The sequence below is a fragment of the Leucopleurus acutus genome (assembly GCF_964270905.1).
Source record: "Leucopleurus acutus genome assembly, chromosome: 11".
NCBI classification, from domain to species: Eukaryota; Metazoa; Chordata; class Mammalia; order Artiodactyla; family Delphinidae; genus Leucopleurus; species Leucopleurus acutus.
The window spans coordinates 43,544,977-43,564,992 of NC_139152.1; the positions used below are offsets into that span (position 1 = coordinate 43,544,977).

Consider the following 20,016-nt stretch of genomic DNA (forward strand, 5'->3'; position numbering starts at 1 on the left):
TCACAAGAAATGACTAAAAAGTGAAAGAGCCAAGATCTTAACCCAAAGCCCATGGCTGCTGCTTCTTCAGTATACCCCAATGTTGGGTAAAGATAAAGAGTCTCATAATCGAATGGAAAACAAAAAAAGGACACTTTTTATTATTGAATGCGGGAGTGAGGGGAGTGGGGCCGACCAAGGGGTGGCCCTGGGAGAGGGTCCCAAGGGGCAGAGGTTGGGGACGTCTCAGTAAAGAGGGGCAGATCATGAATAGAGCCTCCGCCCCCAGCTGGGGGCTCTTGAGTTCGGCCAAGCACTGGGCTAAAACGTGGAAACTGGGCATTGACAAAGTACAGAGGGATGTGGGCGATCCGGCCCGTGGACCAGCACTGCAGAGAGAGCGGAAAGCAAAGTCTGACCAGTCTGAGCCCAAAGAAGGCCATACAGCAGAGCCACACAGCAGCTGCAGCCCTCGCTCCTCAGCCCACTCCTGCAACCACAGCAGCTGGCCTACTCACCACGCTGAGCAGAGCTCCTTTGTTGAAGGAAGGATGGAAAGTGATGAGCTGGGCCTGGGCTCCTGGCTCCCCCTGGACAGCGCCACTAGGGGCAGAAGGAAAGGTGAGCAGGCTGCTGGAGGCAGAAGGCAGGTGTAGAGGGTATGGGTTTGGTATGGGAGGCCGGGGGGGAACCACACCTGCCCAGCACCTACCAAGGAAGTAGCTCAAACACAGGGCTGTTTCGAGTGCGAAAAAGGAGGATGACTGGTTTACCATTCTGGACCCGTGGATTTCCTGTAAGAAGTGGATGCAGGGATAGGAAGGAACTCTGGAGGCAGAATCCCGGGGCAGGGGCAGGGGCAGGGGCAGAGAAGAACTGCAGCCAGGGCCTGGAAACAGTCAATTAATGGGAACATGGTGCGGCCCGAGCAAAGGCCTCCCTCCCCTCCTCTTACCTTTCATGAGCACAGCCAGCCGCTCCCCACTTGGGTCCCAGACCATGGAGTGAGCCTCTCCCCCAAGCCTATGGGTCAGAACAGCAGGTTGGGAGGGCTCAGCGTGGTCCCTCCCAGCTTTGTCTCCCTGCCCCTCCCTCGCCCACCCAGCTCACCTTTCCTCTCCATCTGGTGTCTGTACTGTCGTCTCAGACAGATCTGCCACAATCGTAGCTGACTTCGCGCCTCCAACGCACCCCTTTCGCTCACCTGCGGATCAGGGCAGAGGCTCTTAAGGACAAGAAAGGGGCCTCCCACTGGCCCCTGCCTCCTCTCCATCACAGGCATCAACACCTCTCAAGGCTCCCAAGCTTATTCCTTTTTTTTTTCCCCCAAGCTTCTTCCCTTTATCCTTCAGAGCAGCATATTCCAGATGGTTCCTGTCTCCCTCCGACTACCCCAGATGTTGTGCATCCAGAAGTGTTTCCCTGGACTCACCACAACGTTCTGGGAACGACAAAGAGTAAATCAGTGGTTCCCCCAACACAGTGAACAGCAGGCGGTTTCCATCAGGACTCCAGCAGCCAGTCTGGGGTCAGGGAGCAAAAGGCAGGGAAAGAGTGGTCTATGGGAATACAGGAGGGAAGCACACGAGGAAGAGAAGTAGAGGAGGTGGGGGGACACGCCTGGGGGAGCAGGGCCCACCTCCGCCCCCGCTCCTGAGATGCACAGTCCCTCCTACCTGACATCGCCCTGATAGGGTAGGCCACCGCTCACAAGTCCACATCTGGGCCTCCCAGACTCTGTGCCAAAGAGAGGCAGGTCACAGCTTAGGAACTCTAGGTGTCACAGCCTGGACTTCCCTTCCTGTCAGTCCCACATTCAGGTGAATGGGAACGCGGACAGAAGGTTGTGGCACTCGCAGTTCCAGGAGCCTAGTGCCTTTCTCTAGGTCGTTCCTGCCCCCCTCCCCGCCCTCCCCCTACTCACCGAAAGAGAGCTGAAGGAGTGGTAGCCAAGACTTTGCTGCCATCCGGGGACCAGAGCAGGTTGGTAACCCCACCTCCCCGAAACCAGGGAAGGGGAACACAGGTCTCTGTTGAGACATCCCATACCTAGGAGAAAGGGGAAGAGAGTGAGACAGGGGAGACTCAAGCATCCCTACCATCCCACGGGGGGCCGCCCTTCCTTAAGGTACAAAGAACCAGAGGGGAGGACGTGGGAAAGGGACAGTTAAAACAGGAGGAAATAGGGTTATGTCTATACTGACAGCAGGCAGAAATCTACATCTGAGGAGTCAGGCTGGTGCAGCGCCTTCCCCTGGATATGTTTAAGATTGAATGGACAGCTATTCCTCTCCTTCCCCCAGGGTATTTCCCACCACCAGGCAAAGAAAGCTCTCTCCTCAAGTCTGGGGTGGCTGAAATGACCAGAAGAGGCGTGGGGACCAACTCACCAGGATGGCAGCGTCCACAGGTGAAGCTGAGAGTAGCCGACCCCCACTGGGGGCCCAGGCCAAGCTGGTGACAGGCGTGTGCCCAGGGTGAGAGAGCACTTGGGCACAGCCGGAAGAGGGTCTGCCGAGGGGAAACGGGTGTGGAGTCAGAAGACAACAGGAAGAAAGCCCATGATTCTATCCCCTTGCCTCCTCCTGCTAAAACTTCCCAATCCCAATGGCCCCTCTGAGTTCAAATCCAGGTTGGGGAAAATGAATAAGGATCATGGAAGTTAAAGAAAAAGAAGGAAGGAAGGGCAGTCACTATCAGGAGGTCCAGAAAGGAAAACAGGTGAAAGGGACAAAAGAGCCTGAACGAGACAAAAACTTTTGACCAGTAAAGCTAGAAGGTACTGGGCTGGGGAGATGCATGTTCTGCTCTAGATGAGAGCCCTCTCCCCACAGGACCATCCTGCCTGGAGCATGGGATAATCCATGCCATCACTTCAAGGTTCCAATCTCTTCTCTTCCTACAGTTATCCACCACTCTCCAGAATTCAGCCTGTGCTCCTAACTCTGTCTTTCCGCCTTTCCTTGTCAGAATCAGCTTCCCTCCCCAGCGCTCCCACATCATTTTCTCCTCATCAAAGATGGCACACGTGGCAACCCCCCCCCCCCAACTAAACTGGGAACTAGTTGAGGGGCCCCGGCTGTGTCCGTCAGCTCTGTATCTCCAGAGCCACATTCTTGGCCTGACAGGTACAGGCTACTAGCCAAATTAATGCCACCTTGTCCTTTCTCCTCCCAACTATACCCCCCTTAAGCTCTAATGAGATCTTAGGTCACCAGTCTACAACTAACTCTCTTAACTTTACAATACATCAGTTTACAGAGATCCATCTCATTCTTTTCAGTGGCCCCACTGCATTCCACTGAATAGATGAACTATAATTTACTCAGTCAGGCCACCACAAATGGATATTTCAGTTGTTACAAACGGTACTGCAAAAAAATATTCCCTATATCTTTATGTACTCGTCATTATTTGTGTAGAATAGAGTATTAAAGTGGAATTGCAGGTAAAAAAAGGCTTGAACCTTTCAAAAGATAAATATGCCAACAAATATTTTCTAAAAAGTTCGTACCACAATATACTCTACCTGTAGTTTTCCTAGTCTTGCTAGTATTGGATATTATCAAACATTTCAACTTTAATAATACTAGCATACTGGGAACTCCCTGGTGGTCCAGTGGTCAGGACTCCACGCTCTCACTGCTGAGGGCCAGGGTTCAATCCCCAGTCAGGGAACTAAGACCCCACAAGCCTCATGGTGCAGCCAAAAAAATAATACTTATCATACTATAATTCTGAATGGGCCCAAAAGCATTCTATACATTCTTCTAGTCCTTTTATTTATGTATTTTTACATTTAGTTCTTTCGTCTGCTTGGAATTTATTTGTATATAAAATGTAAAGCAAGGACAAACTGTATTGTTTTCTAAATAGCCAATTATGCCAAAACCACTAAAAAAAGAAAAAAAAAACCTACTCTATTGCAGTGCAAATCCAAATTCATCATATATTAAATTTCCATAAATTCTTAGATCTGTTCCTGAATGTTGTTCTGTTACACTGATCTGTTTGATCTTATGCCAATAACTTTCTGTTACTATAACTTCATAAAATATTTCAATACCTGGTAGGGCAAATCTCCTCTCAATATGCTTCCTTTTCAAATTTTTCTTGGTAATCCTTCCACATTTATTCTTTCATAAAAACTCTATTATTTTGTCCAGTTCACAAAAACAAACAAAAACCAGCAGAATTCTGATGGGAAATACACTTAATCTGACATCTTCATGATTAAATTTTCCTACCCAGGAACATAACACATCCCTCCATTAATTAAGCTCTTGTTTAATATTCTTCAACCACTTTCTTCAGATGTCTAACAGATTAAATAAATTTAACAATTTATTCCTAGTAATCTATAGTAATTGTTGTACCTGTTGTAAATAGAACATATATTCCATTGCAATTTCTCAACTGATTATTGTTGGTACCAAGGGAAGCTATTACATTTTCAGTTTCTTGGATCCAGTTACCTTACTACTTAAATTTCTTATTAGATTAAATAGGTTTTTTTGGTTGAATCTCTTGTCTTATCTAGGTTTAAAATCATATCATCAAATAAAAATAATTTTCTCTTCTTTCACAAGACTTTACCATGTTTCCTTTTCTTGTCTTAACTGCCCTCAAAAGAACCTCCACAAATAATGTTGGTTAATGATGGTGATAATGACGTCTCTGTCTTTATCTTGACATTACTGGAAATACCTTTAGTATTTCCTATTTCACTGTTCAATATGGTAGCCACTGATTTTGCATATATACTCTTTATGTTTAGGTTGTCTCTTTGTATTCCTGTTTATGTATTCAGCTGAATGTCTGCTTATTGAGAAGGGCATTTATTTATAGAAACACTTTCCTCCTTTAATTTGCAAATGTAACAATCATTTTAATAGACTTCCTAATGGTGAATAGTTTTTAATTTCTGGAATATTCTACTTGGTTACGATTTTTTTTTAAATATGCTTTTGGACTCTATTTGCTAATATTTTATTAAGCATTTTAAAATCTACGCTCAGGGGAATTCCCTGACAGTCCAGTGATTAGGACTTCATGCTTTCACTGCCAAGGGCGCAGGTTCAATCCCTGGTCAGTATATCAAATACATAACTAAGGATCTACTGTATAGCACAGGGAACTCTACTCAATACTCTGTAATAGCCTATATGGAAAAGAATCTAAAAAAAGAGTGGATATATGTATATGTATAACTGATTCACTTTGCTGTACAGCAGAAAGTAACACAACATTGTAAATTGACTATACTGCAATAAAAATTTAAAACAAAAAAAAACCCTGGTCGGGGAACTAAGATCCCGCAAGCCACAAGGCATGGTGAGGAAGTAAAGGAAGGAGGGAAGGAGGGAAGTAAGTAAGTAAATAAATAAATAAAATCTATGCTCAAATATTTTCTTTCTTATACCACCTATTGTCAGGTTTAGGTTACATTAGGTTTATGGAAATAAATCAGGATGGGGACTTCCCTCATGGTCCAGTGGTTAAGAATACACCTTCCAACTCAGGGGACGTGGGTTCGAGCCCTGCTCGGGGAACTAAGATCCCACATGCCACGGGGCAACCAAGCCCGTGTGCTCTAGAGCCTGTGTGCCACAACTAGAGAGCCCATGCACCGCAATGAAAGATCCTGCATGCCACAACAAAGATTCCCAGTGCCACAACTAAAGACCCGTGCAGCCAAATAAATAAATAATATATATATATATATTTTTTTAAAAAGATTTGTATAAAAAGAAATAAATCAGGATTGATCCTGGGACAGAAAGAGGACATTAATGAGAAAACTGGTGAAATTAGAACAAAGTTTGGAGTTTAGTTAATAACAATGTACAAATGTCAGTTTCTTAGTTTTGACAAATCTAACATGGTTATATCAGACGTTAACGATGATGTGAAGGGTATACCAAAACTACTATCTTTGCAGCTTTTCTAAAAATCTAAAATTATGCACAAAGTTTATTAAAAGGAAAATAAAACAAATCAGGAGGCTTTCCAAATTTTTTATGATCTGGATTAGTTCAGATAACATGGAGATTACCTTTTCTTTGACAATTAGATAGAACTCTCATAAAACCATCTCAGCCTGGCATCTTTTTTTAGGGGTAGAGCTCATCCGTTTTAATTGCTTCTACAGTCCACTTTGATAACATATATTTTGCTAGACAAACATTTCCTTTAGGTTTTCAAATCTGTTAGTCTAAACTTATATATAATATGCTCAATAATTCTATTTTCTTCCATATTTGCGGTTATCTCTCCTTTCCCATTTTGAAAATAGTGTACTTTGATTTTCTATTTTACCTTATTAAGGCTGGCCAAAAGGTTTTCTTCTTTATTCATAATTTAAAGAGCCAGTTTCTGGTTTTATATTTAGTTAGTCCTCATGGGGATTTTTTCCAATTTCATCGGTTTCAGCTTTTATCCATATTAATTCCCTTCCCCCTTTCCTTTAAACCTACATCTGGCAGTCCTCTGAAAGAGACAGTCTTTCCAATCCATGATCCATAGGTACAAACTCCCCACAATCCCAGAAGCCCCCAGTTCTGTCCCTTTCTCTAGATTAGATCTTCTCAGCACCTCCACCTTGGCCTTAGGTCTGCTTCTCCCGTAGCCCTGGGAAGTGCTGTGAGGAAAAAGAACTTCTCCTTCCAGACCTCCTCACCACCCCAGCATGGCCACGACCCTCAGGCCAAGGTAAGAGAGAGAGAGCTGGGACTCACCGGGTAGACAAGGACGTGGGGTCCAGGGTCCAGATGAGAATGCAGCTCTGGCAGGCCACAGCCAAGACGGAGGCACTGAGGGGCTTCCAGGCCAGGGCCGCCACATTTCGCTGCAGCCGGTGCTTCAGGGAGGGGACTATAGTGCTGGGGTGAAAGGGGAGGGGATGGGGTCAAAGCAGGGACACTAAGGCGCAGCGACCTGAATTGTGGTTGAGGAGGGAAATCCAGAGAGAAAGCTGATCATCCAGGGCCTGTGGGTATTGTGGGACAGAGGACAGGATAACGACTGGATCTGGAAAGAGGACGCATCCAGTTGTGGGGTCTCCCTGACCCCAGTCCTGGAAGGAGCCATGGACCAGGCCCAGGAACTGCAGGACTCCCTGGGCACCAAGGCTGGAGAAGGAAGTGGGGACTGACCGATGGAGACTGAAGACTCCGAGTCCACCCAGCGTGCCCCACACATACCTGTTGGCATTATACACACGGATGGAGTCATCTAGCAGGGCCACCGCAAACTTGTTGGTGTGTGGGTGCCACGCAAAGACCCTCAAGCAGCAGCTGGACCTGGGGCAGGAGTGAGGGTGAGGAGTCCCGACCTGCACCTCGCCATTCCCGGCCCAGAGCTCGGGTTCCCTTCTGTGTGAGGACACTATTATTTTTCACTGCTTTTCTTTCTTTTTGGGGGCGGTAGGAGGGAGAATGTGGGGAGCAGTCAGGAAAGGGGTATGAGGAGTCTCTGCCTTGATTTCCCTCTCCCCAGAAGAAGTTCCAAGGTTCAGGACTTGCTTCCCACAAAAGCTCCAGAGCTTGTACACTCACCAGTTTGTGACTTGAGCGAATTCAGCAATCAGATCTTCACTCCTGAGCTGTAATAACAAAGCGGATAGAGGTTGCACTGGGAAAAAAGGAGCTTATCCCCTCGATGCTCCCACAGGGGAGCTGCACCATTCATACCCTCTGCAGTCTTCTCATCACACCCTGACCCTAAGACACAGGAAGTGGAGAGGGGGTGGGAGTGGGGGAGCAGCAGCCAGGGAGGGCCGGGGGGAAGCCAAACTTACAGACAGATGGGGAAACAGAGACCCATGGAGGGAGGAGGCCCATCGACAGAGTGCCAGGGCCCAGCTGGATGCCGTCTTCACCCACTCAAACACTGTGGGGTTGAGAAAGCAGCTGTGATTAAACCATTCCCAGGGTTCTCACTGGGCACCCTCCTAGGTGAGGGACGAGCAAGGGCAAGCACTCCCCAGATCCTTCCACCCAACAAGTGCTCTGGACGCCCACTCTATGGTATGGGGGTAGGCAGAGGCGAAGAGAAGATGGTACCAGCAGAGTCAAATGGGCTGGGAAATTCAGGGCTAAAGGGAAAGGCGCTGGGCCAACAGGTATTGGGACGAATTAGGGAGAATATGGACGGGAGATGGCAACCATAAAACTAGAGAAGGCTAGAGGTAAATACACTTACCCTCCTCCTCTGAGTCTGCAATTTCATTCAGCACACCAAAAAGTCCCACATCACGCCTGAACAGGAGAGGGAGCTGTGAGTCACTCTGATCCCTTCAGTCTGCTCTCTAAGTTCATCTATTCATTCACTCAATAAACATGTATTAAAAATAACACTCACACTTAATGAGTGACAACTATGTGACATGTACTTTATATAGTCCTTTCATTGTACCCATGAGAGGACAATATATAAATTGTCCACCAGTGAGGCAACTAAGGCTCAGAGGTCTTTCAGGGCTTTGTGCACAGATCAAGGAGTCAAGACTTGCCCTAAGGGACTTCCCTGGTGGCACAGTGGTTAAGAATCCATCTGCCAATGCAGGGGACACGGGTTCAAGCCCTGGTCCAGGAAGATCCCACATGCCGTGGAGCAACTAAGCCCGTGCACCACAACTACTGAGCCTGTGCTCTAGAGCCCGCGAGCCACAACTACTGAGCCCGAGTGCCTAGAGCCCGTGCTCCGCAACAAGAGAAGCCGCCGCAATGAGAAGCCCATGCACTGCAACGAAGAGTTGCCCCCGCTCACTGCAACTAGAGAAAACTCACACGCAGCAACAAAGACCCAACGCAGCCAAAAATAAATCTTATAGATTTAGAAAAAATAGATAGATCGATTGATAAACAATAGATTTATAAATAGGTAGATTTATAAAAAATAATAATAAAATAAATTTACGAAACAAATTATTAAAAAAAAAAAAGACTTGCCCTAAGATAGTGAATGGAAAGCCGCAGAAAGAGTTTAAGCTGAGGAATAAACTGATCACACTTGGCATTTTAGAAAGATCAGTCTGGCTGCAGATTAGAGGGCAAAAAGAATGGAGAGAAAGAAATGGGTTAAGAGGCTACTTCAGGAATCTAGAAGAAAGGCCAAAGTGTCCTGAACCACTGGGTATGGAGAAAAGACAGATTTGAGTGCTCGAGGAAGTAGAATGGACAGGATTTGAGGACTAATTAGACATTACTAAGGGAAAGAGCAATATCAAGGGAAACACGCAGGTGATAATTATAGCATCTAATACTGCTTACACTGTGCCAGGGCTGGGCTAGATGCGTCACATGCATCATCTAATTCAGCCTTTATCACAACCCTACAAAATAGGTATTGTTATCATCAGCATTTTTAGATGAGAGAACAGAGAGTGTGAAGAGGTTAATTATCAAAGGTGAACTAAGTAGGAAACAGCAGAGTCAGGATTCAACCTGTCTGCCTGCCCCAGAGCCTACATTCAAACCACTTGCTTCTATATGACTAGGAAGGCTATTCCTTGAGATGAAAAACACAAGGAAGAAGCCAGCTGAGAGAGGAAAATGAAGAGATTGATTTTGAACAAGCTGAGTGTATGAAGCCTGTGGAATATCTCTAACCGAGGGTGTTGGGCAGACAAGTGAACACCCAGGTGTGGAGCATCAATCGCAAGTCCAGCCTAGGGACACCAACATTTAAGAGAGAGCAGGAGGCTTCCCTGGTGGCGCAGTGGTTGAAAGTCCGCCTGCCGATGCAGGGGACGCGGGTTCGTGCCCCGGTCCGGGAAGATCCCACATGCCGCGGAGCGTCTGGTCCCGTGAGCCATGGCCGCTGAGCCTGCGCGTCCGGAGCCTGTGCTCCGCAACGGGAGAGGCCACAACAGTCCTAGGCCCGCGTACCTCATTAAAAAAAAAAAAAAAAAAAAAAGAGAGAGCAGGAAGAGCAGCAGCAGCTAGAGAGGCAGAAAGTGAGAAAGCACCCAGGACTGAATGGCTTTTCAGGCGATGACTTGATGTTTAGCTGCACTCAAGGAGACATGCAAATTAAACTGTAACGCAATATCAAATATCAAAGCTTGATAGCACATGTGTTAGGAAACAGGCACTCTCATACACTGTGTTTGTTTTGTTGTTGTTGTTTAATTTTTTTTTTTTTTTTTTTTTGCGGTACGCGGGCCTCTCACTGTTGTGGCCTCTCCCGTTGCGGAGCACAGGCTCCGGACGCGCAGGCTCAGCGGCCATGGCTCATGGGTCCAGACGCTCCACGGCATGTGGCATCTTCCCGCACCAGGACACGAACCCATGTCCCCCACATCGGCAGGTGGACTCTCAACCACTGCACCACCAGGGAAGCCCTGTTTTTAAATTTTTATTGGAGTATAGTCGTCTCATACACTGGTGGTAGGTCTGTAAATATGTACAACTTAAACAGAGGACTATATGGCAATAGCTCATGAAATTACAAATGAACATACCCTTTGAACCCAGCTACTTCATTTGTAGGAATTCATCCTACATATGATGATGATGATGATAATAATAATAGCTAACTCTTGATGGGATTAATATGGGCCAGGCACTGTTCTAAGTGTTTTACTCATTTAATCATTACTACAACCTTGTAAGACAGGCTCCCTTTTACAGATGAAATTGAGGGACAGCGTGATTAAGTAACTTGACCAAGGTCACACAGCTAAAAAGTGGCACAGCCAGGAATTCAATCCAGGCTTCACTCCTACATGTGCAAAATGAATGACCTATGTATGAGATTATTCACTGCAACCTTATACCTAACCTTGCTGAGCTTCAAGTAAAGGCTCAGAAAGTAATAATGACATAAGGAGGGAACAGGTTCACAGAATTAAACCAAAAAGGAAAGCAAGTCACTGGAGTTGAAATGGAACTACTGTTGCACAGCCTTGAGTTCCACAAAAAGGACTGATAATTTGATATGTTGAATGATACACAGCTCTGAGATAGAGAGGGCTGGGAGGCCAAGGCAGAGGGGGTGGTGACCTCATTGCCTCCAGGATCTGCAGACCACTGGCACAAGAGACCCTTTGCCATGGCTCACCAAATGTTGATGCATCTCTTCCACACTTGTTCCCGGTGGTGGATGAAGGCCGTTCTTGTGCCATGGTCCAACCTCCCAGGGGTCTTCAGGGGATCCTTAGTAAGGTTTAGGACAGGAAGATTGATCCACTAGAGCCAGAAATGAGGTATGACAGTGAGTCAGTCTCTTCCCTAATCTCTACTAACTTCCTGCCATCTCCAACCCTCGGCAGGGCTGAGGGTAAGAGGCTCCAGAGACCTGTTTCCCATTTCCACAAATATAACACTTGTGGAGAGGGGCGGAGTCAAGATGGCATACTAGAAGGATGTGGAATTCGTGTCTCCTCACAACTAGGGCACCTACCAGGCACCGCTGGGGAACCATGGACACCTAAGGGGACAGGAGTAACCCCCAGCAACCAGTTGCTTCAACTATAGTTTTATTTTTCCTAATATATTTTTTATCTTTCTAATTTTATTTTGTTTCTTATTCTTTGATATTGTACTGCTCCTTTTTCTCTTTCTTTCTTTCTTTTTTTTTTACCACGCCACGAAGCTTGCAAGACCCTGGTTCCCAGGCCAGAGGTCGGGCCCGAGCTCCTGTGCTGGGAGCTCCGAGTCCAAACCACTGGACTAACAAAGAACCTCAGGACCCAGGGAATATTAATCAGAGTGAGGCCTCCCGGAGGTCCTCATCTCAGCACCAAGACCCATCTCTATCCAACTGCCTGCAAACTCCAGTGCTGGACGTCTCAGGCCAAACAACCAGTAAGACAGGAATACAGCACCACCATCAAAAAGAGAAAAAAAAAAAGAAACGACAAAAAAAATACTTTACAGGGTTTCCCTGGTGGCGTAGTGGTTGAGAATCTGCCTGCTAATGCGGGGACACGGGTTTGAGCCCTGGTCTGGGAGGATCCCACATGCCACAGAGCAACTAGGCCCGTGAGCCACAACTACTGAGCCTGCACGTCTGGAGCCTGTGCTCCGCAACAAGAGAGGCCACAATAGTGAGACACCCGCACACTGCGATGAAGAGTGGCCCCCGCTTGCCACAACTAGAGAAAGCCCTCATACAGAAACGAAGATGCAACACAGCAAAAATACATAAATTAATTAATAAACTCCTACTCCCAACATCTTCTTTAAAAAAAAAAACAAAAACGTTACAGACAAAGGAGCAAGGTAAAATCCTACAAGACCAAATAAATGAAGATGAACTAGGCAACCTACCTGAAAAAGAATTCAGAGTAATGACAGTAAAGATGATCCAAAATCTCGGAAACAGAATGGAAAAAATACAAGAAACATTTAACAAGGATCTAGAAGAACTAAAGAGCAAACAAACAGTGACGAACAACACAATTACTAAAATTAAAAATACTCTAGGGGGGGCTTCCCTGGTGGCGCAGTGGTTGAGAGTCCGCCTGCTGATGCAGGGGACACGGGTTCGAGCCCTGGTCCGGGAAGATCCCACATGCTGTGGAGCAACTAAGCACGTGTGCCATGGCCGCTGAGCCTGCGCATCCACAGCCCATGCTCGGCACTGGGAGAGGCCACAACAGTGAGAGGCCTGCGTACCGCGAAAAAAAAAAAAAAAAACTCTAGGGGCTGGACTTCCCTGGTGGCGCAGTGGTTAAGAATCCACCTGCCAATGCAGGGGACACGGGTTCTAGCCCTGGCCTGGGAAGATCCCACATGCCACGGAGCAACTAAGCCCGTGTGCCACAACTGCTGAGCCTGCGCTCTAGAGCCCACCAGCCACAACTACTGAAGCCCGTGTGCCACAACTACTGAAGCCCGTGCACCTAGAGCCTGTGCTCCACAACAAGAGAAGCCACTGCAATAAGAAGCCCATGCACTGCAATGAAGAGTAGCACCCGCTCACTGCAACTAGAGAAAGCCCGCACACAGCAACGAAGACGCAACGCAGCCAAAAATAAATTAATTAATTAATTAAAAAAAATACTCTAGGGGCTTCCCTGGTGGCGCAGTGGTTGAGAATCCACCTGCCAATGCAGGGGACATGGGCTCAATCTCTGGTCCGGGAAGATCCCACATGCCGCGGAGCAACTAAGCCCGTGCACCACAACTACTGAGCTTGTGCTCTAGAGCCCATGAGCCACAACTACTGGACCTGCGTGCTGCAAACTACTGAAACCCATGCACCTAGAGCCCATGCTCCACAATGAGAGAAGCCACCGCAATAAGAAGCCTGGGCACTGCAACGAAGAGTAGCCCCTGCTCACTGCAACTAGAGAAAGCCTGTGCACAGCAACGAAGACCCAACACAGCCAAAAATAAATAAATAAAATAAATATATTTTAAAAAACTCTAGAAGGAATCAATAACAGAATAACTGAGGCAGAAGAATGGATAAGTGAGCTGGAAGATAAAATGGTGGAAATAACTGCCAGGGAGCAGAATAAAGAGAAAAAAGAATGAAAAGAACTGAGGACAGTCTCCGAGACTTCTGGGACAACATAAACGCACCAACATTCGAATTATAGGGGTGCCAGAAGAAGAAGAGAAAAAGAAAGAGGCTGAGAAAATATTTGAAGAGATTATACTTGAAAACTTCCCTAACATGGGAAAGGAAACAGTCGATTAAGTCTGGGAAGCACAGAGAGTACCATACAGGATAAACCCAAAGAGAAACACAATGAGACAAATATTAATGAAACTATCAAAAATTAAATACAAGAAAAAATACTAAAAGCAGCAAGGGAAAAGCAACCAATAACATACAAGGGAATCCCCATAAGGTTAACAGCTGATTTTTCAGCAGAAACTCTGCAAGCCAGAAGGGGGTGGCAGGACATATTTAAAGTGATGAAAGGGAAAAACCTACAAACAAGATTACTCTACTCAGCAAGGATCTCATTCAGATTCAATGGAGAAATTAAAACCTTTACAGATAAGCAAAAGTTAAGAGAATTCAGCACCACCAAACCAGCACAAATGCTAAAGGAACTTCTCTAGGCAGGAAACACAAGAGAAGGAAAAGACCTACAAAAACAAACCCAAAACAATTAAGAACATGGTAATAGGAACATACATATCGATAATTACCTTAAACGTAAATGGATTAAATGTTCCAACCAAAAGACATAGACTGGCTGAATGGATACAAAAACAAGACCCATACATATGCTGTCTACAAAAGACCCACTTCAGACCTAGGGACACATACAGACTGAAAGTGAAGGGATGGAAAAAGATATTCCATGCAAATAGAAATCAAAAGAAAGCTGGAATAGCAATCCTCATATCAGACAAAATAGACTTTAAAACAAAGACTAGGGGCTTCCCTGGCGGTGCAGTGGTTAAGAACCCGCCTGCCAATGCAGGGGACATGGGTTTGAGCCCTGGTCCGGGAAGATTCCCACATGCCATGGAGCAACAAGGCCCATGCACCACAACTACTGAGCCTGCGCTCTAGAGCCTGCAAACCACAACTACTGAAGCCCGCACACCGCAACTACTGAAGACCACGTGCCTAGAGCCCGTGCTCTGCAACAAGAGAAGCCGCTGCAATGAGAAGCCCGCACACCACAACGAAGAGTAGCCCCCGCTCGCCACAACTAGAGAAAGCCTGCGTGCAGCAACAAAGACCCAATGCAGCCAAAAATAAAACAAAAAAAACAAACACTATTACAAGAGACAAAGAAGGACACTACATAATGATCAATGGATCAATCCAAGAAGAAGATATAACAATTGTAAATATTTATGCACCCAACATAGGAGCACCTCAATACATAAGGCAAATGCTAACAGCCATAAAAGGGGAAATAGTAACACAATAATAGTAGGGGACTTTAACACCTGACTTTTACCAATGGACAGATCATCCAAAATGAAAATAAATAAGGAAACACAAGCTTTAAATGATACATTAAACAAGATGGACTTAATTGATATTTATAGGACACTGCATCCAAAAACAACAGAATACACTTTCTTCTCAAGTGCTCATGGAACATTCTCCAGGATAGACCATATTCTGGGTCACAAATCAAGCCTTGGTAAATTTAAGAAAACTGAAATTGTATCAAGTATCTTTTCCGACCACAACGTTATGAGACTAGATATAAATTACAGGAAAAATTTAAAAATACAAACACGTGGAGGCTAAATAATATGCTACTAAATAACCGAGAGACCACAGAAGAAATCAAAGAGGAAATCAAAAAATACCTAGAAACAAATGACAATGAAAACACAACAACCCAAAACATATGGGATGCAGCAAAAGCAGTTCTAAGAGGGAAGTTTACAGCAATACAACCTTACCTCAAGAAACAAGAAAAATCTCAAATAAAGAACCTAACCTTACACCTAAAGCAATTAGAGGAAGAAGAACCAAAAAAAAAGCTCAAAGTTAGCAGAAGGAAAGAAATCATAAAGATCAGATCAGAAATAAATGAAAAAGAAATGAAGGAAACAATAGCAAAGATCAAGAAAACTAAAAACTGGTTCTTTGAGAAGATAAACAAAATTGATAAACCATTAGCCTGATTCATCAAGAAAAAATGGGAGACGACTCAAATCAACAGAATTAGAATGAAAAAGGAGAAGTAACAACTGACGCTGCAGAAATACAAAGGATCATGAGAGATTACTACAAGCAACTATATGTCAATAAAATGGACAACTTGGAAGAAATGGACAAATTCTTAGAAAAGCACAACCTTCTGATACTGAACCAGGAAGAAACAGAAAATATAAACAGACCAATCACAAGCACTGAAATTGAAACTGCGATTAAAAAACTTCCAACAAACAAAAGCCCAGGGCCAGATGGCTTCACAGGCGAATTCTATCAAACATTTAGAGAAGAGATAACACCTATCCTTCTCAAACTCTTCCAACATACAGCAGAGGGAGGAACACTCCCAAACTCATTCTATGAGGCCACCATCACCCTGATACCAAACCAGACAAAGATGTCACAAAATAAGAAAACTACAGGCCAATATCTCTGATGAACACAGATGCAAAAATCCTCAACAAAATACTAGCAAACAGAATCCAACAGCACATTAAAAGGTTCAAACACCATGATCAAGTGGGGTTTATCTCAGGAATGCAAGGATTCTTCAATATACACAAATCAGTCAATGTGATACATCACATTAACAAAATGAAGGATAAAAACCACATGATAGTCTCAATAGATGCAGAAAAAGCTTTTGACAAAATTCAACACCCATTTATGATAAAAACTCTCCAGAAAGTAGGCATAGAGGGAAACTACCTCAACATAATAAAGGCCATATATGACAAACCCACAGCCAACATTGTTCTCAGTGGTGAAAAATTGAAACCATTTCCTCTCAGATCAGAAACAAGACAAGGCTGCCCACTCTCACCACCATTATTCAACATAGTTTTGGAAGTTTTAGCCACAGCAATCAGAGAAGAAACAGAAATAAAAGGAATCCAAATCGGAAAAGAAGAAGTAAAACTGTCACTGTTTGCAGATGACATGATACTATATAGAGAGAATCCTAAAGATGCTACCAGAAAACTACTACTAATCAATGAATGTGGTAGAGTAGCAGGATACAAAATTATGCAGAGAAATCTCTTGCATTCCTATAAACTGATGATGAAAAATCTGAAAGAGAAATTAAGGAAACACTCCCATTTACCACTGCAACAAAAAGAATAAAATACCTAGGAATAAACCTACCTAAGGAGACAAAAGACCTGTATTCAGAAATCTATAAGACACTGATGAAAGAAATTAAAGATGATACAAACAGATGGAGAGATATACCATGTTCTTGGATTGGAAGAATCAACATTGTGAAAATGACTATACTATCCAAAGCAATCTACAGATTCAATGCAATCCCTATCAAATTACCAATGGCATTTTTCACACAACTAGAACAGAAAATTGCACAATTTGTAGGGAAACACAAAAGACCCTGAATAGCCAAAGCAATCTTGAGAAAGAAAAATGGAGCTGGACAAATCAGGCTTCCGGACTTCAGATTATAGTACAAAGCTACAGTAATCAAGACAGTATGATACTGGCACAAAAACAGAAATACAGATCAACGGAACAGGACAGAAAGCCCAGAGATAAACCCATGCACATATGGTCACCTTATCTTTGAGAAGGGAGGCAAGAATATACAGTGGAGAAAAGACAGCCTCTTCAATAAGTGGTGCTAGGAAAACTGGACAGCTACATGTAAAGGAATAAAATTAGAACACTTCCTAACACCATACACAAAAATAAACTCAAAATGGATTAAAGACCTAAATGTAAGGCCAGACACTATAAAACTCTTAGAGGAAAACATAGGCAGAACACTCTATGACATAAATCACAGCAAGATCCTTTTTGACCCACCTCCTAAAGAAATGGAAATAAAAACAAAAATAAACAAATGGAACCTAATGAAACTTAAAAGCTTTTGCACAGCAAAGGAAACCATAAACAAGACGAAAAGACAACCCTCAGAATGGGAGAAAATATTTGCAAACGAAGCAACTTACAAAGGATTAATCTCCAAAATATACAAGCAGTTCATGCAGCTCAGTATCAAAAAAAACAAACAACCCAATCCAAAAATGGGCAGAAGACCTAAATAGACATTTCTCCAAAGAAGGTATACAGATTGCCAACAAACACATGAAAAGATGCTCAACATCACTAATCATTAGAGAAATGCAAATCAAAACTACAATGAGGTATCACCTCACACCGGTCAGAATGGCCATCATCAAAAAATCTACAACAATAAATGCTGGAGAGGGTATGGAGAAAAGGGAACCCTCTTGCACTGTTGGTGGGAATGTAAATTGATACAGCTAGTATGGAGAACAGTATGGCGGGTCCTTAAAAAACTAAAAATAGAACTACCATATGACCAGCAATCCCACTACTGGGCATACACCCTGAGAAAACCATAATTCAAAAAGAGTCATGTAACACAATGTTCATTGCAGCACTATTTACAATAGCTAGGACCTGGAAGCAACCTAAGTGTCCATCGACAGATGAACGGATAAAGAAGATGTGGGCTTCCCTGGTGGCACAGTGGTTAAGAATCTACCTGCCAATGCAGGAGACACGGGTTCAAGCCCTGGTCCGGGAAGATCCCACATGCCGCGGAGCAACTAAGTCCGTGAGCCACAACTTCTGAGCCTGCGCTCTAGAGCTTGCGTGCCACGACTACTGAAGCCCGCATGCCACAACTACTGAAGCCCAGGCACCTATAGCCCATGCTCTGCAACAAGAGAAGCTACCACAATGAGAAGCCCATGCACCGCAACGAAGAGTAGCTCCCGCTCGCCACAACTAGAGAAAGCCCGTGCACAGCAACGAAGACCCAATGCAGCCAAAAATAAAATAATAAATTAAATAAAATAAATTTTAAAAAATAATAAAGATGTGGCATATATATATATATAAAATGGAATATTACTCAGCCATAAAAAGAAACGAAATTGAGTTATTTGTAGTGAGGTGGATGGACCCAGAGTCTGTCATACAGAGTGAAGTAAGTCAGAAAGAGAAAAACAAATACCGTATGCGGACATATATATAATCTAAAAAAAAAAAAAAGATTCTGATGAACCTAGGGGCAGGACAGGAATAAAGACACAGATGTAGAGAATGGACTTCAGGACACAGGGAGGGGGAAGGGTAAGCTGGGACGAAGTGAGAGAGCAACATTAACATATATACACTACCAAATGTAAAACAGATAGCTAGTGGGAAGAAGCTGCATAGCACAGGGTGATCAGCTTGGTGCTTTGCGACCACCTAGAGGAGTGGGATAAGGAGGGTGGGAGGGAGACGCAAGAGGGAGGGGATATGGGGATATATGTATGCATATAGCTGATTCACTTCGTTATACAGCAGAAACTAACACAACGTTGTAAAGCAATTATACTCCAATAAGTATGTTAAAGGAAAAAGAAAAATATATATATATATAACACTTGTGGGACAGGGAAACAGGCCTTAGCTCCCTTATCTGTAAAACTAGAATAATATTTCATAGGGTTGCTGTGATTAAATCACATTATTAAAACATTTGTGGAGAACACCTGACTCAGAGCCTTTCTTCCAAGCAAACGCTCAATAAATGTAAGTTTCTCTTCCTTTTCCTTCCCAGAAACACCACAGGAAAAAACTCCCCAGGTTGTGCCTTCCCAGTTCTCCCAGATTCTGTACCAACTTTTCAGAAGTCCTCCTGCACCCTCACATCCCCTAGATTCGCCCTCACTCTCCGTTCCCACTAGGCCCGCACCACAGCCCCTCAGCATCCCTTATCCTCCAATCCCAGCTCTTAAATACATCCCAGTCCTTCTTTTCTTCTCCAGCCTGAGCCAGGCTATTTCCAATACTCCAGTCTGGGGACCTCGACCCCGCCCCTATCACGTTGCCTCTGCTTCCCCATTCTCTCCGACTCTGCCCCCCACGCCTGTAGGTCTCCTCCCTCCTCGCCCTGACCACCTGGCCCCGGAAGTCGGGAGGCGGACTCTCATAGCTACTGCCCGTCACCAGCTCGTTATTGTGCTCGTATAGGGTGACTTGTCCCCTAGGCGGCGGCGGAGGGAACAACCCCAGGGAGCACATCCTGCCGGTCCCGAAGACGTCCGGACTGAGCAAACTCCTGGATCCCGCTCCGCCGACTCGTAGTTCCCTGGCTAGATTAGGATGCGTACGGGTAGTCGCCTGGGACAAACTGCTGTGCAAAGCTCAACGGAAGTGAATGGAAGAGTAACGGAGAAGAAAGACGCATGCGCAGTCCGGGACAGACTTCCGGCGTCCTCGCGCGGCGCCTGGCGGCCGGAGGGGGCCGGTGTAAACACGTCCGTAGGGCAGACCACTATTTAAGGGTCGGAGCGTTTTTTTGTTTCCGGTGAGACTGCTGTTTTTCCCAGTTCCGAATTCCCCAACACGCTCTCCTACTCACTCTCAGCACTCGAAAAGTCCAAAATAAGCCACGTTCAGGGCAGTACC

General features: G+C 44.9%; 1 protein-coding gene across 1 annotated transcript; it reads right to left on the bottom strand.

Annotated features, from left to right (window-relative positions):
• Positions 1–140: 140 nt before the first annotated feature.
• AAAS (aladin WD repeat nucleoporin) lies at positions 141–19,725 on the bottom strand (the record flags this gene model as incomplete). Its single annotated transcript, XM_082849957.1, has 16 exons — positions 19,507–19,725; positions 11,044–11,171; positions 8,182–8,237; positions 7,778–7,869; positions 7,536–7,582; positions 7,182–7,280; positions 6,717–6,860; positions 2,370–2,490; positions 1,904–2,028; positions 1,656–1,716; positions 1,412–1,502; positions 1,090–1,183; positions 935–1,002; positions 692–773; positions 498–582; positions 141–368 (listed from the first exon to the last, which is right to left on the bottom strand). The coding sequence occupies exons 1-16, from the start codon at positions 19,627–19,629 to the stop codon at positions 141–143; spliced, it is 1,644 nt and encodes a 547-aa protein (XP_082706083.1). The 5' UTR covers positions 19,630–19,725.
• Positions 19,726–20,016: the final 291 nt, after the last annotated feature.